The following is a 25,442-nucleotide window of genomic DNA, read 5'->3' as shown; positions in this document are numbered from 1 at the left end:
GTTTCATTACTTTCCGGAAAAATTATTTGGTTATTTATAATCAGTGATTTTTAAGAGGTATAGAATTTGATTTTGGAAAAACCACAAAAGATTTGAAAAAATTAAAGAAGTCTTTATTTAAATCGATAGAACGATAAATATAATTCAATGTTTGAAGATGATTTATAATGCAAATGTTGCCCGTGGCTCGCTTTAGATAGTCCATGCGCAAGGTTCAATTTTGACATACTCTCTTCAACATATCGGCCGGTATTTTACGAATAAATGCTTCAATATTGGCTTCCAGTGTGTCAATCGTTGCTGGTTTATCCCTATAGACATTAGCCTTAACATGGATCCACAAGAAATAGTCAAATCACACGATCTAGGAGGCCAATTGACGGGCCCCAAACGTGAGATGAACTCCGTTCACCGAAGGCGGCTCTCAATTTGGTCATTGGCACCGTATTGTTGGAATCACATGTCAGGCATGTCCCATTCTTCCATTTTGGTCAAAAAAAAATCGTCTATCAACACACGGTAGCGCTCGCCATTCACAGTAACATTCCGGCCATCATCGCTTTTGAAGATGATGCCACCGGCCCATAATCTACACCAAATAGTGATTTTTTAGGATGAATTGATAGCTCTTACGATGCTTCTGGTTGGTCTTCCCTCCCGATGCGGCAATTTTCTTGTTGACCTATCCATTCAACCAGAAATGAGCTTCGTCACTGAACACAATTTTTCGATAAAAAAGTGGATTTTCCTCCAACTTTGCCCACGCCCATTCACCAAATGTTAGACGTTGGGGAAGATCGTTTGGCTTCAATTCTTGCATCTTATAAGGTTTTATAAGGTTTTACTCCCAAATCCTTTCGCAAAATTTTTCACGTAGTGGAGTAACAGAGACACAATTGCTGCGAACGTCGGCGAATCGACATTTCACGGTCATCAGTAACACTGGCGCATACAAACGCAATATTTTCTACGGTCCTCACTGTACGTTTGCGTGTTAGTGGTTTAATGTCCAATAGTGTAAATTGGGTCCGAAATTTAGTTACAAGCTTCGGAATAATTGCCTTAGTAGGCCGATCAAACTGCCCATAAATTGGAAGAAGTGCGAGAACCGAGCATGAATTTTGATAGTAAAATTCAATAATTTGCAAGCTTTGGTCGTTCGTAAGTCGATTCATGATTAAATTACAGACCAAACTGAACAAGTTTTGGCAAGACACAAGAAACGATTCACGTCAAAAACAGTGTTGCCAAAAAGATACCACTCGTAATGTAATACAGACAAATTAGGCGATTTTGGGCTAGAACCTTTGCGCTTCCGATTTTCTGGATTTTCAGATGTTATCGGTTATTGAATAAGCCTAGCAACTCTTAACAAAATTATGGGCACTGATTTTCAAAATTTTGTGACTTGAAATTCAAAAAAATTTTTAAACGCGAATAACTCGAAAACTACGAAAAATTCGAAAGAAAGTACTCAAACAAAAAATGTACAGCACAAAATTCTCTACAAATTTGTCTTTAAGAATTTCTTCCTAACCTCAAAATTTTTATTATAAAATGGGTTTGAACGCTCAAAAAATATTTTGAATGGCGAATAACTAGAAAACTACGTAGAATTCGAAAAAAGTGCCGGAGCCAAAACTGTAAAGCACAAAATGAGTACCCACATTTTTGTAAAAGAGAAACTATTAAGAAGTCTATGAATATTAAAATAATAATTAACCAAGAACAAAGATAATGTTCATATTCGCGTTTTTTGAAAGTTAGTTAATTTGAAACCGAGTAGTAGTTCATGTGTGTGATATACATGGAAATATGGATAATAAAATGAACGACAAATCTCTCGTTGGATTTACTGGTTTATATGGCGAGTGATGAAATATATCCATTGGAACTTCAAGTGCTTATGTGACGAAAATACCTCTTCATCTCGCGAGATTTTCCCAAGGCGAAAATTATGCTAGCTTACCTGATTAGAAAATAGAGATCTTAACCATCATGATACATATTAATTTTTTTGAAACGAAGTAGCTTTCTAAAAGTTGGAGCAGTTTCCATGTCCGCCTGAAATGTAAATTGGCACTGGCGGGAATTCCTAAGCGGATTCTCCGGCATTTGGCGTCGAGGCAGATTTACTCAGAAATAGTGACTCCAACGAAAAAATGACTAGAGACCTTGTTTGTAGAAAATTTTATGCTCCACATTTTTTATTCAGGTAATTTTTCTCGAATTCCTTTTAGTTTTCGAGTTATTCGCGTTCCAAAATTTCGAAAACCCGTGCCCGTAATTTTGTTGTTGCTAGGCTTATTCAGTAACCGAAAACCTCTGAGAATCTAAAAAATCAGAAGCGCCCAATTTAATTTCGGCCGCTAACGGTCACGGCACGATAATGAGAAATAAAAGCTACTGTAGAAGATTCCAATCAAAGACGTTTAGAGCTGCGACAACTCCTGAATAAACAGCTGGAAACATGTATTAGTCCGAAAGGAAATTATTTTGAAGAGGAATAATTTTATAATGTAATTAATCTCATTACTTGATTATTAAACATCAATTCTGATCTATTAAAGTGCATCAACAATATATTATTGCATATATTTACAATTTATACAATATAATTATATTGGCAGGGAGCGAAGTATATAATCCGGACAACTGAATCGATCACAGCGCACGATGTGGTCAAATTATCGTTAAATCATGCTATTAAAATTAATATACACATGATTCATAATGATTATTTTTTTTCCTGGATACAAAAATACAGACGGAAATTTTGTATCCACAGTTATTGTGGCACTCCTGATTCTAATCAAGCTTATCAATCATTCATTCCTCTAATAATTATTATTTTTAGATCTAATTTCCACAAATCCAAGCCGTTCACATAATCAGCACCTTTTCCAATCAATTTGCTATAACAAATTGGCGACGAAGGTAAAGCAAAACCGAGTAAACACTCATTTCATGTGTCTTGTGCAAGTTTTCAAATCACGCGCTTTTGTCTCAGCGTCATGTCATTAATAAGTCATTAACCAAACCGGTTTTCCTCAATCTATTGTTCGTCCGACTACCACAATGTATGAAAAACATTTTTTCGATTGTATGAGCTCTCTCAATAGTCTTATGGTTGTCACACAAACTCAAGATTCAATTTACTCGTTTGAAAACGTTCATGCATTCAATGAACCATTTTCGTGTTAATTTCAGCGTTTTAAGAACTATTTAGAAGTTAAAAATGTCACTGATCCAACGAAACAAGTCCAGTTACTTGATACCTCAGTTAGATCGACCTATTTCAACAACCTTTCGGCGTTTTTGAGGCATTATGAGCCAATCAATAATCAGATATATGCAAACTGGGTTGAAAATTACAGAAAAAAACTTTCGTCGAAGCTGAATGTTGTTGTCTCACTTTTTGTCAGCTTATTAGACCGAAAAGCAAAACATTGCTGAGTTGGTTGCTGACCTCCGAAACAAACAGCTCGACTGCAACTTTTTGGCGTTTGCAGGTGCAAAGCTGAAATGTCTGAAGGAGTGTGACCTTTTGCCTTGAGAGACCGTGTCGAAAGGGATGTAAATTCACTGTAAAAAAGTCCAAGCTACCTCAGAGACTATATCCAAAGGAGATATTTCGTTCAACATCCATATTAGAGGGGGGAAATCTGTTGTATCTGCTGTGATTGTGGTATTCCTGATTCTAATAAAGCCAATCAAGCAATAATTAATTCTGTCACTGTCATAAAAAGAAAAAGAACTTCGGAATAGTATATTACGTAACAAGAGTTACAAATCGTGTAACGTACTATACATTTTCTACACCCAATCATTTTCTTCCATTAAATAAAAAACATCGCAATTATTTAAATTTTATTATAATAGTTGTTAATAACAATTGAACAATTATTGTAAATCGATTGTGGCTTATTATTTAATGGCGATGAACGGTTATTTATAATTGTAGTACTGCTCGGTACATCAGAAGACGAAGATTGATAATTGGTAACTGCCTCCGATATTTTTAAGAGATTGATTCACATAGCCTTCCGCTACTGTAGAAGATTGCCAGCTACCAAGTCGTTTTAATGATAGCATATCACCTCCTGGATCAACTAACATAGTGGCTGAGCATCTCCTGAAACAATGGCCAGTATATTGCTTTGGTTCCGACAGCTCAAGATATTCAGCAATTTTACGTGGTATATTACCGATTGTATTTACCCCCACAACCTGTTTTATGCATTTTCCATTTTCCATTTCAGTAGGACACAAATTCATGTATTTAATATAAAACGTTTCTGGTACTACCAATGAATGGCTCATTTTAATTTTAGAATATGGAATATCAATTATCAAGGATTTTCCAGTGTCATGAATTTTATATTTTCAAGTTCTTGTCACCGGCAAGCCCCGCTTAATACAATAATGAGGATAACCTGAAAACAAAAAACAAAAACTCATTTTTATGTAATGATAATTATACATTTTAATTGCTTACCTTTGACAATAAATGTTTATCGTCTGGGGCAACTTTCAGAAACTTATTAATTTGTTCTGTAGAAAGATTTTTAACTTCTAAAACCATCCGATTTCCGCTTCAGTAGGGCGATTAGTTTTGGATAATTTGCCATGTTAATGTTATTATTAATGTTTAGTGTAGTTCTTAGCATCGAATAAATGGCCCATAGAGAAGATCGCTTCATAGTTTTTGATATTTCTTTAAAATACGCCAGTAAAACATTCTCCGAAACGTTATGCTTGTGTCCCAATCCATAAATTTTTGATGGGTAATTTCGTTACCTTTCTATGGTAACAGCGATAACAAATTATGTGTGGCAGCTCGAACTTTTTCTAAAATCTCCGCTGGAGTTCCCATAATTTCATCATTTTCACAACTACCAAACATATTCGTAAATAAAGTTGAAAAAAGTTCGGATACAATCAGATTTTGTACAAGAAATTGACAATATAAATGACATGACATTTATGATGTCATGACATAATGTGCTGCCTACATTTAGGGGCATATCTCTTTCAATCCTAAATATATTTCGCTAATGCTAAAAGTTTTTTTATTAACTAAATTTGTGCGAATAGACCAAATAAAGTCTCACGTAAATAAAAATTTGATTGTAATTTAATTAAACCAAGAAGTTCAAGTTTTCTTCTCAAAACGCACGTGTATCTCATTACGTGCATGTCATTGTCAAATGTCATTTACAAGGAATGTTGACAGTGCGATTTTTAACGTTTACAGACATGGGTGTAGAAAAAGTCTTTTATATGGCGTTGTTTCATTGAACAACACCTAAGATTTCGACGCACGTTCCCCACGGTGGTCATAAGTGGAACTACAGTTACATCATTGTGCCTTTTTGTATGAAAATAAACAGATTCTTTGTAGAGATTCTGTATCCTGTTTCTCAAAATTGAAACCTTGTTTGTCTATTCACTAAATAGTCTAAAACTTTCAACAATTAATTAAATTTGTTCAAGTAGCGTTGTTTAATGAACGCTTAATGAATAAATTCGGCAACAGCGTTTCGCGATGGGTTACAAAGTGACGAAAACAAGCGTACACTCTTAGTTAATACTCTCGGCCCTCATTAGTATTCTCTGTGAATTAATCCAAAAACAGAATTGCAAAAGGAACCGACCAAAGTGAAGAGAAATAACAAACAAGGTTCGAAACAGGACCGTATGACGATTTTTCCAACTACTAAAATTTAACTATTAAACTAATTTATTTATATCATAGTTGAATGAGTCTGTCAAATAATATTACCAGAGATTGTCTGTAAAGTTTTCAAATTAACAAAAACATTTTTCTCATAACCATTTTTATTTTGTAGACGTTTAAGTATGCAACATGAAATCTAATGAAAATCTCTCTGATGCAAGTGAAATTTTAAATCTAGGAACCATGAAAAAGTAGCAGTTCTTAATCACCTCTTTATAAAAAAGAAAAAGCTCGAAGTTAAGGCTTTATTAAATACAATTTGAGCTTTAAGAAGTCCTGAATTTGCATTTACATTTAATAATTTAATTTATTTGGGTTTCTTTACAATGAATTTTGACTGAAACCGAAGTTATTGGCTTTCAAAATGTATTTAACAATAACAATGTAAAATTCATTCATACAATTCATTGGTTCAGAACAGTACAGGAATTATTTCCTTCAGAATGCGCGCCGCTTTATCTTTCACAGCTTTAACAGACCGAAAGCTCGTTTCTTTTAATGCAGATTTGACCTCAGGAAAGAGATTTGGCAAATAAGCAGGGTGGTCTAACACTGGTATGTTATATATGCTAGAAACCTCTCAGCGGGCAGTGTGGAATGAGGTACCAGTTTTGTAAACACTTTGCCGCATATATCCTTACTTACACTCTGACTTATCCAACGGTCAAATCTAACAAAATTACCGACTTTTACGATATCTATCATCCGACCCGGACGTGATTCATCTTCAACAGCTTCTCAACCATCTTTAAAGCGCTCAAACCATTCGAAAGCACGTGGACGCGAGAAATATTTTTTGCCATACACAAGTTTCAGTTGTAGTTTTTCTAAGTTTCATGTGAAATTTCATAACAATCCGTTGCTGTATTTTCATGGCAAAACAAAAAAACAGCCCCTACATACACGAAGGCCACGACTATACTGGTTTGTCTACAGACACGGTAGACATCGCATTCGAAAGAATAGATATCAGGCTAAACAGCTGACGTACTTTTTCTATAGCAGCTCTAGTCTCATTATTTAATAGCCACACCTCGTATATAATATCTATAATTTACTCTGCAACAATTACTATCTCTTTAGCAAAAGTTCACACGTTTCTTGAGTAAAAATGTCTGTTTTTGGGAACCTAACCACTTCGAAGTGCACTTCGTGAGAATAGGATAGGAGGTCACCCATGTATGAGAAGGTATATTGGGAAAGCACTTTTTTTTTCTTCGAATGCGTTTTTTCAATTTTTCCCTTTCACTTAACAAAAAATTATTTTTTGATAGTCGATGAACACAATCCCATGACTATTCCAAAAATCGTCTTCGACTCGGAGCTGGTATGACCTTTGCAATCAATTTCTCGAGTTTTTTGTTTCAGGATCATAACGACTAGGAGCTGGTATGACCTTTGCAATCCACTTCTTGAGTTTTTTGTTTCTGGAGCATAACGGTGATTTAATTTGCTTAATTCATGTTTATAAAACTTGAAAAATGTTTATACATTTGGTCCAAATTAAGTTGATCCGGCATCCAAAGCGCTGATAGCTTGCGCAAACATAATTCTTCATTGGGTATTTGACATATGCGTTCTGTTCACATGTTAATGGCCTCTTCCATCTCTCTAACCTCAATCCGACGGTCGTCCAGTACTATTCGGTGCTATCGATGGTTGTCGCATTTTTTGGCCGCCCCGAACGCTTTTCGTTAGTCAAGATGATACCTTTTAGAAAATTAGAGCAGTTTTTCAAAATTTTGGTAATATTCTGGACGTTTTTTGGGAACTAGAGCAATTTCTCACTATTTGAAAAAATACGAGCATTTCAACGTAAATCACATGTCGTTTTTAATTAATTCTGAAATCGAACGATAAACGAACTCGATTATGCCCTCTCCGTCATCTCTCTGATTTTCTCGAAGAGGAAGAAGCCACCGCGAACGTTTCGTCTGTTAGTTGAGATGCATTCCGTTCGTCGGACTCATTTCTGCCGCTAAACGACGTCATCGGCTACTGCAAATATTTCAAAATCGTCGGAAAAAGTTTTCATCCAAACGGACGAGACTCATAAACATCCAAAGGAGAATGTCTTAGAGATCAGGACCGGCTGTTTCATAAAAATTTACGATTTAATACCCAAACAAAGATTATTAATTTTAAATCCTTACTCGGATTTACCATCAATCAATTTTCTATCTGGTAAAGGAAAAAGGAGTGGTACAGTTTTTCAACTTTTCTATGTCATACAGTCGTTTTTAAATATTTGATAACACCTGTGGTACATTGATTAAAATAAAAATATAAAAAAATTTCAGTAGAAAAAAACATAAAAAAACGTGTGAATGAAGAACATTCTTCTTCTTCTTCTTCTCTGAAACTCTTTATGCCTATCTTTCAATGTCAGTATTGGGATTTTAGTTTTAGTCCTCTCATCCATTGTTTCCACTCTTTCCGATTCTTTGCTACTCCATTAATCTTATGTATCGTTTCTTGTCTTCCCCCCCCCCCTGTTTTGATTTTTCCTATCGCTTCTTCCACTTCCTCTGTTCTTCATCTTCGAATTCTTCTTCTCTTGTCAAGTTTTTACCTCTGCGGCTGAATTTTCTTTCAAAAATACATTTCATGTCTCTAATATGTCTTCCGTGCTAACTTTAAATTCGATCTTAACTTTGTTTCTTATGGTTTTTTATGCCTTCTTACTTTCTTCGCTCCTATTATCATTATAATTCTTCCACGTTGCCTTTTTCCGCTTAACCACTTTCCTTATTTCTTCTATCCTCAATCTGGTTTTGTGGTCCTTTCTTTTATCGTCATTCTCCCCCGAATTTCCTCTACGTCTCCATGCGTTATTTCTTTGAATAACTTCCATGCTTCTTCTAGCGTAACCTCTTGTTCTAGTTCACCGAATTTTCCATCCATCGCTTCTCAATACTTCTCAAAAGTCAAAAGTCAAAAGTACCATGATTGTTTTACTTGTATTTTGAAAAAATTTATAATTGAGTTATTTTCGAAGTCATCGTTACTTAAAGAATACAATTTAAACTTTAACTGCATTGCGTATCGAATATGATACATAGCATTTATAATACTAGTGACATCTGTTAGCTTGTGTAAGAATTTCATTGTGTTGTATGGCTGAGACAACATGTATTAGAAGATAATATGAAATTCTACTCCCCCTAGACCAGGGATGGGGAAAGTACGGCCCGCGGGCCATCTCCGGCCCGCAAAGCGTTGAAATCCGGCCCGCGACCAGCAACTATTTCTGAACACCAGCAAATTGGAGTTTTATAAGTTCTTATCTAGGACACAATACCCAAATATAGTTGCCCACGCCCAGAAAATAATGTCTATGTTTGGTACAAGCTATTTGCGCGGACAAGCGTTTTCAATAATGAAACTAAGAAAAAATTGTCTTCGTAATAGGCTTTCGGATGACCTCCTTTTTCCATTGTTAACAATTCAGCGTCATAAATGGAACCGACTTATGATGAAGTAATGCAGAAACAAAAACAGTTCCATATGTCACCTTCTACTTCGCAGCTAACTTGAGTTCGATTAATTGCAATTGAAAATGTTACTTTTTAATATAATAGTGTTTCAGAAAAATTAAAGTAATACTTTTATTTTAGTAAATAATGTAATGCTACAACTTGGCCCGCTATATATTTCGTTAACAAAAATTGGCACGCGAAGAAAAAAGTTTTCCCATCCTTGCCCAGACCAACTGATGGATTTGAGCATTGGCCACAATTTGAAGAAAAAAGAAATAGATGCGAATCTGGTAGCTGTAAAGCATTGAAAAATGTCATCTGCAGGAAATGTAGACTGAACTGTTTCTTGAGTTCCATCGTGAAAACTAAGAGATTATTTCGCAGTGTTATTTGAAACATAAACAAATTTTGATTAGTACTTTGTTGAGCTTCAGTCCCATATTTATTTGCCCTCGAAGCATAATGTATCACATTTGATAAATTTTTTTTTATTTTAATTATAACAAAAATGTAATCAGAATTTTTTAAACAATTTTCCCTGTTTATATAGGGTCAGATCAGCTACCCTAAATTTTCCAAAATTCATGCAGTTAACGGTTAATACCACATATAATTAAACGTGACTTCTGTACCTCAACAATTAACAAGCATTTTTTCAGTAGAAAGGTTTTGAGTATTTCAAAAATTATCGACGCACAAAAAAAACGAATCGAAATATTTGCGGCTCATTATGTCCGTAGCATTTTTGATCAAATTTTTTTTGCTGAAAATAGTCAAGAACGGTTCAATTTCGAAGAACGATTTGCCGTATGAAGAACAGAAGACACTATGGAATTTCGACTATTCGCGAGAACCTTTTAATCATTGGAATGACATATCTTATTAAGTACTGCATGATTGTTATTCCATGTAATACATAATATGGGCGTAGTCAAAAGTGCGAACCAAACTGTAAGATTTAAATAGATAAAATATTCTAATAAGTAGATTTTTAATAGCTTTAAGTAATATGAAAGTTATCGCTCAAAACTTCATCCGCGGTTGCTACATTATCTTCTTATAGATAAATATTACAAGCTGACAAAACAAATACACCATTGTCATTGTTTAAAGCACTTCTAATAGCGAATTTGTGGAAATTCCACACAATTGGAGAGCAGCCCTCCTCAATAACGTACTGATCAGTTTCTTCTGCACACTAAAGTTCGCTGACCATCAACATAGGGAAAGACAAGAGACAAGTAGATCCGTTATACACAACCCTCTTATATTCTTCTTCTTTTATCTTTTCTATAGGCAATTCTGCCTGTTTCTTTCTTTTGTTGTGTTTTCAAATTATATTATCGCTCCATTTTTGCAATCTTCACTATCCTATCATCTGTCATTCTACTTATATGGTTGTTCCGTTCTTTTTTTTCTGTTCAATAACCACTCGTTAATCATTCCACATTACATATTGTTCTAATGTAGTCGCTATGCTCGATCTCTCAGTGTTGTTCCCCGTGATTCTCCTCAGTTTTCCCATCTCAGCTGTTTCCAGCATTCTTTGCGTTTTGGACGTGTCCGGCCGCGTTTCTGCCGTGAATGTCATTATTGGTTCTTGGTTCTAATATGTTTGTTTCTCCATATTGTATTATTGAGGCATCCTGCTGCTCTATTGGCTTTCTGTATTTGTTTTTTACTTCTGATTCAGCATCTTCATAGCTTGATAGTGTGATAGTTAGTTTCCATAATCTGTTCAATTCTGGTACCTCAATTTCTATCTTACATCTAATCGGTTCTTTGCTTTTATTTTTTGGGATGAAATTACCATGTTCAGCTCCTTTGCTACTATGTTAAACTTGTGGACCAATCCTTGTAGGTTTTCTTCACTTTCTGCTATGAGGATAGCATCAACTGCATAGCAGAGAATTTTTATTTCTCTATTTCCCATCTTATAACCTCTCCTCCTTTTTATTGCCTTTATTATTCCATCCATTATGAGATTAAAAAGTGGGGGGCTTAAGGTATCTCCCTGCCTTATACCCGTGCCTATGTTTATTTCCTCTGTAAGTTGTCCGTCCATTCTAGCCTGTATTTTGTTGTCCTTATATATGTCTTCGTTTGTTTTGATGATGTCTAACGATATTTGCCTATTGTATAAAAGGTGAACCACGTCTTTTAATCTAACTCTGCCAAAGGCTTTTGTCAAGTCAATTGAGCAAATGAACGTCGATTATATTCTAGAGCTTTCTCTATGATCTGTCTAGTTACAAATACTGCGTCTGTACATGATCTCCCACTTCTAAAACCTTGTTGTTCGTCCTCAAAAGATATTCTTTGATTTATTAGTTTGTTAAAATGTTGTCATTTTTAGAGTAGAGTTTAAAAGATTGATTCCTCTATAGTTTTCCCGTTCTTTTCTGTCACAGGTGAATTAATATACTTGTTTTCCATTCTTCAGGTACTTTTTTGTATTTTAATATTTTGTTAATGGACAGTGCCAACTGCTCGGTCATTGCAAAAGTTAGTTCATTTGCTATTCCATCACTGCCCGTAGCCTTTCGGTTTTTTAGTTTTCTCTGAGTTCCTCCACTTCCTTTGTATTCATTCTGGTATCTTCATCAGTTGTGATTTCTGGAGTTTCCGGTTCTTCTGTTGTGAGTTGATTTTGTGAGAACAATATTTTTAGGTAGTCTATCCAGGTTTTTATTCCTATACGTTTTACTTCTACTATCTCTTTCATTTCTTGCCTCTGTCCTCTTATAAATCTCCACATTTCCTTTTGTAATCCGTAGAACTCCTGTTCTAGATCTTTTGAGAAGCGTTACCAGTGGTTATTTTTAGTCATTCTGACGAGCCTATGCGTCTCTTTAAGAATCCTCTTATAGTTCTCATATGAGGGTGGTGTTTTGTGTGTCATATGTTCCAGGTACGCTTTTTTCTTTTCTTTACATTTTTCTTTCATTTTGTCCACTGTTTTCTCACCGAGATATTCCTTTGCAGCTTTTAGAATGTTAGTTTTTATTTTAGCCAGCTTTTCTCTATTTCATCATCATCCGTGCTCTAGATTGCTTCCTTAAGTCTTCTTTCACATAGGTACTTTGTTGAATCATGGCTATCAACTCGTATTTATGTGATGTATTGTGATGGTTTGTTCTTATTGTATATTGATTTTACCATTCTTATTTTTTCCATGATTAATTTGTGGTCACTCCCTACTTCTGCCGAAGTTACTGCTCTTACATCCAAGATTTTGGACGGGTGTATTTCTCTATTAGTTAGTATATAATCGATCATGGATCTATCTTCTGTTTACAAAGGTATATTTGTACTGGTGGGAAAAATGAATTATTTATGCGTAATTCATTTGTATTGCATCGATCTATTAGAAGATTCCCATTTTCGTTCCTGACATCTTCGTTGAATCGTTGTTTTATTCCTGGGATGATGTCATTTCCAATTCGAGCATTGAAGTCACTCAAAATAATCGTGCACCCGTTTGACGGCATATCATTTATTGTTGTCTGTAGGTCTTCGAAAAATCTCTCTCTGATGCTTTCTTCTCTATTATTTTCTGGCGCTTATTTTCGTATGATATTGACTAACTCTTCTCCTAATCTCATTCTGTTTGCAACAATTCTCTCTGATACGTATTTGCACTCTTCAATCTGGGTAGTTAATCTTTTCTGAACTAATATGGCGACCTCTTCCTTGGTTCTTGTTTTCTTTGGTACGCCACTATATATCATTATGTAGTTATCTAACATAGTTTGACCCTTGTCTACCTTTGCCAGCTTCAACTCTTCAGACCAAGTATTTTGCAAATGCCAGTAGAGGTGTTGCGATATGATCAATCCTCTATGCCATCTGGTACTACATAGTTTCTTGAACTTTTGAGAGTGTTAAAACTCATGGTACATACAAAAACTGCAACAATAACTTTTGTAATCAATTTTTGTACACCTTCGAACTCAAAACATAATATTTAACAATTCAAACATGGACATTTAATACATTCAAATTGAATATTTATTGCGTTGGTTATAACAAATGAGATACTACTTATAATCTTTTTGTTTCAGGTGAAAGTGACTGTAATGGACAAAAATGACAGTCCGCCGTCGTTCAAGCACATTCCTTTGCACTTTTCCGTATCGGAGGATCTCAGCCCTGGTCAACCGATAGCGACAATAAAAGCTGAAGATCCAGATACTATCGGAGTATTGGAATACAATCTTCTAACTGGCGATGATGGTAAATTTTCCTTGGACAAATCTAGCGGTGTTTTACGATTGATCGATTCCCTTGACAGAGAAACTAAGCAGATGTATAAACTGATGGTGAGATGCAGTGACGGTAACCAATTTACTGATACCATCGTGAACGTTGAGGTATGTACTTATTATATGAAAATTTTCAACCACAATCGATTACACATTTACGTAAAGATGAAAATATTCTTCTTGTCTTATTTTTATGCTTTTTGGGGGCTTTGTTGCCGCTTTATTTTGTCCTATTTTTTGTAACTAATCTTTGCCTAGTCATCATTTTTTGATTCATTACTAATCACCCACTAGTTTTCTCAAATCTACCATTCCAATCATTTCAATTTCATTTTCGTGCTTTCTCCAAGTTATTTAATTCTCTATTGCTTATTTTATTACATAAATATATTCAGTATAGTTTATTAATGGTAACGTGACAGTTTTTTTATCATTCTTAACACAGGTATTGAAAATTAATCTTCATAATAAATATCTAGTTCGACGTAAGTTGAAAATTTTTCGTTTTCATCTTACTATTGAGCATAATCGAATAGTAGCATCGACAATTACAGTTCAATGCTCTTATGGTTGTTAGCCTGAAATCTGCTAGATCTGCATCTCTATGATAAACTGCACTTGGTTATTTTAGTGCAGGTGGTTACTGAAAAATTAACTAGTTAAAGATTTTTAAACGTTGTAAATATGTATTTAAAGTAACTATTGAATTTATTCTAATAAATTGGAGGAAGCTTATTTTCCGATTTATATAATTAGTTTATAACAATTTCTCAAATGTATATTTTAATTCGTAGAGGTATGTCGGACGTGAAAGTTTAAAATATTTATTATATATCCTTCTTCAAATCCTTCTCACAACTTTTTATTTTGAAGCATAAAAACGTGATAATTGAGGAAATGGGTTATCGACAAATTAGAGTGAATAATAAAAACAATTATTTAGGAAAAAAACATTGCATGATCTCGACAAAATAATGAACCCAAATCTTCTACAGAATGTGTAAAATTAATATGATTCAGTTAACTAATGGTTTTTATTTTGTTGTATTTAGATCCTGCTACAAATTTTTTCACATTCTTTGATTACTCTATATGCAAATATCATACGAGGGTTGCTATAATTGGATAAGGCTTTATTGGTTTTCAAAAGATTCTCTATTAAGATCAATATACATTTACATGCGTTTGAATCAATTCCATTTCGATTGGGGTACCCCCAAAACATGTGATTTGAACGCATCGACAGCATCTTCTGGTGTAGAAAAACTTTTACCTCGCAATTTATTATTAATCTGCGGTAATAAGTGAAATCACAAGGACTGTACGGCGGATGGCCCATCAATTTGAATTTTTAACTGTTTCTATTTGAACAGATCTACGGAAGCTCGTATCGTCGTGGTAGAGAATGATCCGTCTTGGTTTCCCTTTTCGAATACTTCTGGAAAACAAATAATGGTGTACCATTTAGAATTGACCATTCTACGTTGCTCTAATAAAACGGTGGCGACATGTCAAGTCATTCCCAAAAAACAGACGTCCATTTGCTTCGAAGTGCTTCGCGTGCGAACAATTTTTGTTGGATTGTCTTGAAAGACCGCGATTGATTTTTTTCAGCATTTATTGCACCAATCGACACGAGTTTTTGTCAAAGTATGCCTCAATCTCACGGTATGCCGTATGCACTCGTATAATAAAACGATTTGAGTACGTTCACCATTAAAAATGTCAAAGTCAATGTCACATTTGACATACTCTCATCGGTGTTGTCATATCTCAATAATTAAGTAGCAATACTCGTATAATTTAATATGGTCAAGTAATGACAGTTTTGTCAATTCAATAATATACAATTCGATGAATAGTTATTTTCATAATAATTTATTTTCGCATAAAATTGAGGCGGTTTCTATCGCATCATAAACATGGCTATTTTATCAACAACGTCAGTCTGAGTTTAAGCTATGCTTACATCCTGATCACGGCGACATGAACACACAAGTTTCGGACGTCGTTGGGACGATCAGGGGAATAATTTGTCCAATGTACTCTCTGTGAATCACGATCTTTCGTAAGAAGTTCAATTATGGTTTCAAGTGACATTAATTTCCACGCCCGAATGATTTACTTTGAAAATAAGGCTCTGACTGCTCGGAGATACATTAAAATAGTTTTACTAGTGGCCGTGATCCCATTTTTTGGTGATCAATTCATTTGAATGAAGGATAATGCCCGTCCACATACCACCAGGATTGTCATCGAGTATTTGAAGCAAGTGGGAATCACAGCTCTGTACTGACCTACCCGATCTTCTCATATGGATCCCATAGAGAAATCGTGAGATAATTTAGGCATGTTAAACATCATCCTCTTCCTCCTATTGACTTAAATCAGCTCTTCGTGAAGAATGGGATGCTATGTCTACGGAGTAAGTCAAATATTCAATTTTATCGATGTCTGACAGGGTTAGAGCCCTCCAACAGAGCAGAGGGAGAAATATCCGCTAATAGAACGATATAACTTGGCGGAAAACCTAATAAAGTTTTTATAAATATATATTTAACAAAGTTATAAAACCAAATTTGAGTGTCCGGTTTTTTGCTGCTGAGTACTAGGTATATCAACTAAATAATTATATACTTTGAGGTGCAACGAAATGTATGGCACACCACCACGCAACTTTATACAAGTGTGAAAAGAAAATGGTTTATTATATAAACATAAAACGACAAATAATGCAGTTCTACCGACATCTATATAGAAAATATAAACTATAACATAAATAAGGAGATATAGGTTAGGTATTATTCGATATAACAACCGTACTAATAGCAGAATTTCTGTTATAATAGTCGGTCTACGCCTCGTTCGTATTTGCGGGTTGAGTGGTGTCCAAAACAAGTTCCGCATTTCTTCAAAATATCTTATCAATCTCTCTTTGTTCTTCTTGCGCTTTTAATTAACGATCTATTGACTTATGATGTCGTCGCGATTAGATTTTCGATTAAGAGTAGGTTTCTAGAAAATAATTATTGACATTGTCTCCGTAGGTAGTAGCTGTTTTGATGGCGGTTTCCAGATGTCTCTGTCTCTCATACACTACTAGGATTGGCAAAAAGAAACATTTTTTTGTTATTATATTAAATACAAATGCATTTTTCTAACTGAACTCTACCTATTTACTTCTAAGCATCGATATAAGAAGTTGGAAGATGACTGCTTTTGGTACCTCATTCTAAATAACTTCCACTAAAGTGCATCACAGTCTGTTTGCCTGTCCTCCACATCGTATTCCATATTTGAAAGATTGTCAAAAGCCTTCGATATGTTCAATGCGATTGCTCTGGGTTCCCAAATTTCTCTATAGTTTCAGGCAAAACGTTATTGACATAGACTAGAAGGTACCAGATTGATCTATGTTTATGGAATTGAGGGTCGCTGATGATGTTAACAGACTCAAGATATTTCTAGATTTGTTGCTAGGAGATAGGAGATTGATATCTCGAGCAGTAATTAGCTTAGGACCAGAATTATTGTAGTTTATAAAACAAAATCATCAATAAATTTTGTAATAATGCAAAGGGGGTCTTAATTAACGCAAAATTCAGTTTGATATGCATAGGCAACTAATATACAAGTCCCCAATTATAATACGAATTTTCATCACTTTATATGTATATATAAAAAGTTTTTTTTCTTTCAGGTTACAGACACGAACGACAATCCACCTGTTTTTCTGGAAAGCGCTTACTCATTCGACATACCAGAAAATGCTCCTAGAGGCTCCAGAGTGGGTCAGATTAAAGCAACAGATCCAGATTTAGGAATAAATGCCCAGTTGACGTATTCCGTTATTAGCGATTGGGCCAACGACGTATTTTCTCTAAATCCTCAATCTGGAGTTTTCACTTTAACTTCAAAATTGGATTACGAAGAGGTAAAGCATTGTTTTATTTATTAAATTAATTTTCGTCACAGATATAACATAACATTACAGTTTAGCCCGAAATAAACAGTACTGAAACTGAAACATAGATGTCTCTAATACGCGCGCAGTCATACACAAGTTAACTAGTATAGAAGTGTTAAGTAAACCTTAATGAGTAGTCCATGAGTAAACTATGAGGCCAAAAGAATTAGTGAGTGGAGATGTCTAACGATATTAAGAGGATAATTCCCAGTTAGACGACAGTTGATGGGGGCCCTGCACAGTGGCAAAGATTAAGGAGAGCCTGGCTATCTGATGATGACGTATTTAAAGAAGTTTTTGATTCTCTATTCATCCAAATAAGATTTACTCGACTTATGATTATTAATAATAAGAAACTGATGATAGACGAGACTGTATATTGATAGACGAGGCCTTAGACAGCATTTCCCGAAGAAAATCTTAATCTTAATGATCCTAATAAAAGCAAAAGAACCAAATTCTCAAATTTGTGTACTGTCATCAGTCCTTGACGAATATGCAAAATTTGAATCTATTATTTGTTTGAAATAGGTGAAAATCGAGTAAAAGGATTCCGTTACATTAGCAGGGATTCATGAAATTATAATATTGGAATATTTGCTTATTCTGCAAAACTTCATCTTATAGTGAAGACCTAGCGGTTAATCCTAACAGAAAAAATTGAAGCCTGGGATTCATGGGTCAATAAAAATCATCCTCAAGCTCAAAATGTATCTCTCTGGAATACAGATGGTTTGAAGATAGTATAAAAAGCTGGATTAGACATTTTTTGACCAAAATGAGCTCTCTATATCACTAGAAAACTCACTCAATATTTTGCAGGTAGAGTTCGTAGCAATAAACAAACGTGCTTAGGTGTATTAAGATAGAATGTACATTTACATTCTCTTCGATTGACAAGCTTAAAAAAGGCTCTGAAGGCTATTGAGTGCATGTCCAAGCTAGCCTGAGAGTCCATACAAACTCTAAAAGTACTAGGTAACAAAAATATAGTAAGATTAATATGGCTACCAAGCCACAAGAGGGTATAGGATGACAGAATAATAAGGAAGCAGACTGCCAAATTGTCAAAAAAGAGGCAACGACTCCATATTTTGGACCAGAGTTCTATTGGAGCCTTATAAGATGTGTCACTTCAATAATAAACTGAACAGATAGCTAAAGAATTGAATGGAATCTAAGTTAATCCAAAAGATTCATATCCATATCAGTTGGGAAGTGTAAAGAATTCTCCAGAAAGGGCATTAAACTAGTGGTGTCCTGCCTATTTCATTAAAAGACTCAAAAACCTCAATGAAATAATGCTAATAGCTTGGAAATCAAAACAATGAAAAATATGTTTCGAATGTATTCTCGAAAATTGACAATTTTTTTTGTGCTTAAAAAATTGCTAGTTCTATGTTTGGACGTAATTTATTATGCAAAGTATTATGTATATTACGTATCTTTCGTGCATGTGAAATCGACTGAATAGGAATGTACTTTTTATACTGAAAAATATGTTTACACATTTTTATGTCCAATACCATACTTAGAGTTTATTAGATACGTTTTGTAAAGTTGTTGATATATATATGAATATTTTCTATAATATTTCCCGCTCCTCGACTTTCAAAAGGCATATGACATTTGATTTCTGTCAAAATCTGAACAAACTCATCATTTTGTTTGTATTTGACAGGAAGTTACCTCGTGTCAATTAAAAAATGTAAAATTCGTATGGTTAACACTATTTTTACAAAAAAAAACATCACTCAAACAAAAACTAATTTATATTATGGGAATCCATCACTATCAATTTCAATAGTGACTAAGTGATTTTCTAAATTTGTTATTTTTTCACCCACCCTCGTATCATCAATTATTGTTAATTAAAGTAGCAAAGTTTTGGGACAGAACCTTGCAATTTTTTAGCTGTGTAAATTTACTTGACATTTGTTGTCATGTTTACCAACATTAAGTTATCAGGTAAGTATTAAGTATTTACAAAAAAATTCTCATTGTACCATAATTATTAACACTTTCAGTCCTACTATCTTTCAATTTGACAATAATAGGATCTTTCTAAATTTTAGTTAACTGATGTGGCATTAAGTACAGTTTTACTTCAACTGAACTCGAACGCAGGCAAATGAAAGTGTATCTATCCTTTTTCATTCCACAGAAGTGTACGTGTACCTTTAGACAATATTTCGTCAAATTAATTTGAAATCATTTGTAATAAGAATATTACCATATAATATTAATCAAAAATGAATTAGTATTCGATTGGAACAAAAGTGTGAATATTAACGTTACGCTACTGATTGAAATATTATTTTTGTTCATTTAAAAAATAGTATTATTCCCGTGGCCTTCTGCGAGACAGAATATATCATGAACAACTTGGTATGCTGACATTGAAAAAAAAATAAAAGACGAAACCATTGTCAACTTCAACTCGTGCTTATATTGTACTCAAAACTATGGCGAATCGTTGAAAATATCAATTGACTTATGGACGCTGGATGTTTTCCTTTATAAACAAGACCACCTAAGATTGAATGTCGTTTGTCGTTACACCGAGGTCATTTTGAGGCGATTTTAAGCGAAATATCATCAACAAACTTGATCGTCTTCAAAATTATAACAACTTTATTCTTTTATACAATTCTGTATCGATTAGAGGAGAAATTGTTTCAAAATTTCCGTCTATAGATATAAATATAGCGGGACTAAACTAAAGTTTGTTGACATTTTGTGACGCCATTGTACTTTGAAAGTTACTTCGGTAACTATTTGTGAGGATTTTCACGAAAAATGTACCAGCTGTCATTAATTATTCGTTTCTTCAGACAATAACGCGATTTTATTTTAGAAGGTAGGAATGAGAAGTATCTTGTATGGGAGGAAAGTTGAAAGAGTGCCCAGCTGTATACGATAAATAATACAATGTGAAAGAATCAGTATAATTTTAAATCGTACCAAAAAAGTTCGATATATTCATTATTAGCCCTAGAGGTTTATGCTCAATGGGATTAGCGTCTCTTAGAACGTGTCTCGCATGTGGAATTGTTATCTGGTAACCAATTCTGCATACTGTACACTTGTAATGACAGAAGGCACGTTCCAATCAACTTGTAAACGTACAAATACCCCTATACTTGCAAGAGATGTATGGCCATTACTCGAAACATATTTGAGATAAATAAAAGCTACAAGACTATAACTTGGATACTAAATTCACCCACTCTAGCGAGTTGCAGAGCATTTAAATATTTCCAATAACTTTTCAATAAATTTTTTTAAACTCTGATGGTATATTGATTCAAAGTATTACAGATATATTCTGCAGCATCATTCGCTTTTATTCTCAACTAGAATTTGAAGAGGTAAGGAATTCAATTCGCTCTTCATTTGTAATATAGAGCAACCTAAGAAATCAGCTGATCTACGTCAGAATAGCGGCCGTGGGTAAACCATCGATTTTTTCATTAATTTAATTTTAGACTCTATTTGTCACACACCTACGGTAAGCGTAAATCTGCATAGTCGAAAAATATCCAATAAATCCACATTTCCACAATATTTGTTAAGAAGGCCTGAATATAATGAGATTTAAAAATAACTTAACAAAGCAAGCAGAAGCTAACGGCAAAATCATTTGCTTACCCCACGGCGGTCATATTGAAAGGAGCATCACTTCATTTTGACAGTTTTGACAGGTTGTTCATTATGCTTCACATTTTTTGTATACACCACGCGTTTGTAGGTTATGTTGATAAAGCAAACGGAATGAATGAAATACTAATGACATTAATTTTATTTTACGACATTAACTATTTAACTTTCGGTTATAAATTCACCAATTTATTATTATTTAAATTCCTCTTTTTCATTTTCAAGATCATCACTTCAATATTTTATGTATTCAATTATTCTATGGATATACATCATCAAGTTTTTTTTCCTTTCTCGAAATAAACGAGTTTGTTATATCTTTTAAATAAAAAAAACATAGTATGGTACAACAAACATTCTGGTAGGTTTAAAAGTTAACGATAAATATTTATGTGTACGTACTAAAATTTTCTAGAGAAGTAAAGAATGTGCCGACTACAAACACTAATCAAATGTCTAATGATAGGAATAAACTTACATATTACGGACTCTTTAATGACCTGTTTTGTAAAATAAAGGTGTAAATTCTATGAAATATAATTTATAATCTTCAATAAAATATGCGTCCTGCGAGGTATATAACCAGTGACGTCGATTTTTTATTATAAATTTATAATAATAGAGTGTGTTAAGAGTCGTTCATTCACAACGAGTTTTCTCATTTTGAACACCTTTGAACAAACTAGAATGGTGAGCAGGTAGAAACATTCGTAAATCTATTCACTCTTATTAATAACGTGGTGAATTTATATACACGCAGCATCTTACTTACGTAATTGATTTATACACTAACTCTATATACACTAAAATCTCCACTAAATTATCCACACTTTACTATTCACTAAACTACGCAATAATTTATATGAGTTATTTGATTTCACCGTTCGGTTTACTTTTTACTATTCTCATAAAATTATTTACTGACTATGGCTGCTAAACTATCGCTTATTTATATTCAAAGGCTTTCTTCCAAGAAATTGTCTCCATAAAAACATGTTATAGAAACAATATTAAGGAAATGTCGCCGTAGAAGTAACCGGCGCATTCACCAAACTATAATTTAGAAGATTCTATTGACATAATAGAACAGGACCTGCTTCACGGTCAATATCAGTAGTCGAATTCGTAACAATAATATATAGAAATTGGGTTTTATTACTCTATCGCACATAGAAATAGACTAACAGATACAGAAACAGAAGAAAGGCATCGAAATAGTTAAAAATAGTTGAAAAGGAGAAGGTATTTCTACTAATAAAGGAATTGCCGCCGTAGAAATAACCGGCGCATTCACCAAAATATAATATAGAAGATTCTGTTGACAAAATAAAACAGGACCTGCTTCGCGGTCCATATCAGTAGTCAATAATATATGGAAATTGGGTTTTATTACTCTATCGCATATAGAAATAAACTAACAGATTCAGAAACAGAAAAAAGGCATCGAAATAGTTAAAAATAGTTGAAAAGGAGAAGGTATTTCTACTAATAAAGGAATTGCCTTCGTAGAAGTAACCGGCGCATTCACCAAAATATAATATAGAAGATTCTGTTGACAAAATAGAACAGGACCTGCTTCACGGTCCATATCAGTAGTCAATAATATATGGAAATTGGGTTTTATTACTCTATCGCATATAGAAATAGACTAACAGATTCAGAAACAGAAGAAAGGCATCGAAATAGTTAAAAATAGTTGAAAAGGAGAAGGTATTTCTACTAATAAAGGAATTGCCTTCGTAGAAGTAACCGGCGCATTCACCAAAATATAATATAGAAGATTCTGTTGACAAAATAGAACAGGACCTGCTTCACGGTCCATATCAGTAGTCAATAATATATGGAAATTGGGTTTTATTACTCTATCGCATATAGAAATAAACTAACAGATTCAGAAACAGAAAAAAGGCATCGAAATAGTAAAAATAGTTGAAAAAGAGAAGGTATTTCTACTAATAAAGGAATTGCCGCCGTAGAAGTAACCGGCGCATTCACCAAAATATACTCTAGAAGATCCTGTTGACAAAATAGAACAGGACCTGCTTCACGGTCCATATCAGTAGTCAATAATATATGGAAATTGGGTTTTATTACTCTATCGCATATAGAAATAGACTAACAGATTCAGAAACAGAAGAAAAGCATCGAAATAGTTAAAAATAGTTGAAAAGGAGAAGGTATTTCTACTAATAAAGGAATTGCCGCCGTAGAAGTAACCGGCGCATTCACCAAACGATAATCTAGAATATTTTATTGGCATAATAGAACAGGACCGGCTTCACGGTTCATGTCAGTAGTAACAATAAAATATAAAAACTGGGTTTTATTACTTTCTCGAACAAAGAATTAGACTATAATAGATGAAGAATCAGAAGAAAAGCATCGAAATAAATAAAAATAGTTGAAAAAGAGAAGGTATTTCTACAAAAAAAAAGTCTTGTGCAGTCACGTCTCCATCCGGTCGCATAAAAATAACTTTTGGAGACGCAGGAGAACATAAATCGTAGGCGAAATCTATTTTCTAATATCCTTATATAAAGAGGTCGGTCTTTCTTGTTAATGAAAAAGTGACAATTAAGAAATAAGAAAGAATAAGAACTGGAGAGTCGTTTAATCGAGTACGAAAACGCGAAAGCGCCTGTGTGGAATATCAATTGAATTCTTTACCACACACGGGGAGTAGATGTATAGAAGTCTTAAAAATTGCCGAATGTAATTCCATATGCCATTATTATAACTAATTGGACCGTCTTACTATTTAAAATACACCCGGAATTAATTTACAAATATTATTAATATTAACTGTACTTTCTACTTATTATTATGATAAAAGTCCCTCCAATAAATATCTTTCCTCGATATTTCATTATACGAGGTGAATATTAACTCGAAAGTTTTGTAACTGGACACGAATTTGAACAAAAATTTTTTAGGAAAATCTTTGAAAACGGTTCTATCGCAGTTGGAATCCGAAATATTCTTTGCTGCTAAACAGACATTCTGATATCCATTCTTCTTCTTAGCCCGCATGTAGAACAGTTATTAAACAAAAGTTTCGTCTAAAATTTTTCTGTACCATCAATTCATCTTTGACTGGATGTGTCATGGATGTCATACCAAGTCTCAAAGATATAAACATTCTATTTCCTTCGTGATAACTTGCCTTTTGTATATTCTTTTGAATAAAACCCCGAAACTTCTTAGAGTATACCAAAAAGATGTAGAGGAACAATTAATTTCACCATCAGTTTCTTGGAACAGTTTCCGTGAAAGCGGCGAATTGAGTTTTCTTGAAAGAAATCATTGCAGAAAGTATTGTTTTAAAACAATGTACCAGCTCATATATCCGTTATTGCAATGGCCAAAACTAAAGAATTAAATTTTGAATTGCTACTTCATACACCTTATTCGCCAGATTTAGCCCCCTCTGTTCCAAGAGAGGGTATCGATCTTATTGAACATCACTGGGAAAAGCTATGGGGCTAAACAGAGATTACGTTGAGAAATAAATTTATGTTTTTCCATAATTTTTGTGTTTTCTTTGTTGGGCCAAGTACTTCTGGGACTATCCTCGTAGTAAGTAATTCCAAAGGGAGACATTGTTTTTAACAAAATCACAATACTGAATGTGATTCCAAAGAACATAAAAAATATTGTATAAAAAGTTGGGTAGTTGCATTCGAAATTTAGAAATTCGGGTTGCTAGATATTACAAAAAGGAATGTCATAAGTAATCACGAGCTTTAAAGTTACAGGGGCTTTAAGACATTATTTTCTATATATTTCTAAAACAAATATTATTATTTTTATTATATATTATTATAAAAGTCTTCTTCTTTTTGATATCCTATCGTATCGTATTTTCTAGAAAAAAGTAGATCAACGTTAATGCGTCAACAAACGACAACCAGGCCGGACCGGCTTTTATTTTAGGGACGACATTTCAAGCTACACTTTCTAGTTTTTGTCATCAAAACTCTTGTAACTAGCGGTGGTTCTGAACAACTCACAACACGTTCGCTCCAAGTTTCGGCCCAATCAGTATACATTGATACTGAATGTGATATTCTTTCACGTTTCATCAACATAAATATCTACTGTATTTTAAATAGGTAATAAACAACGATAAAAACGATATTTAAATTGAAGGCATTATAGTTTACAAAAAAACCGATATAATCTATATATTTTATATATAAAAATGATCTGCTGGACCAATTTGGCTAATTTTGGTCTTGAATTATTTGTGGAAGTCCAGAGAAGGTTTGGAAGGTGAATACATATGAAAATGTTCGGAATTAAATGAAAAAAAAAACAATTTTGTTTTTCCT

The 25,442-nt window shown here is 33.8% G+C and overlaps 1 protein-coding gene and 1 long non-coding RNA gene across 2 annotated transcripts in view; one reads left to right on the top strand and one right to left on the bottom strand.

Annotated features, from left to right (window-relative positions):
• Positions 1-25,442, top strand: part of LOC130893204 (cadherin-related tumor suppressor) — a 195,076-nt gene that overhangs the window by 147,530 nt on the left and 22,104 nt on the right. The window contains exons 2-3 of the mRNA XM_057799117.1: positions 13,284-13,592; positions 17,185-17,418. Of these exons, the coding sequence (XP_057655100.1) occupies positions 13,284-13,592; positions 17,185-17,418 (543 nt within the window). The remainder of the gene's footprint in view (positions 1-13,283; positions 13,593-17,184; positions 17,419-25,442) is intronic.
• On the bottom strand, positions 3,859-4,970 carry LOC130893227 (uncharacterized). Its single transcript, XR_009059168.1, has 2 exons — positions 4,499-4,970; positions 3,859-4,436 (listed from the first exon to the last, which is right to left on the bottom strand). It is a non-coding gene; the product is annotated as an uncharacterized LOC130893227 (long non-coding RNA).

Source organism: Diorhabda carinulata, chromosome 4, assembly GCF_026250575.1.
Source record: "Diorhabda carinulata isolate Delta chromosome 4, icDioCari1.1, whole genome shotgun sequence".
Taxonomy (NCBI): Eukaryota; Metazoa; Arthropoda; class Insecta; order Coleoptera; family Chrysomelidae; genus Diorhabda; species Diorhabda carinulata.
This window is presented reverse-complemented; position numbering and strand designations above follow the sequence as displayed.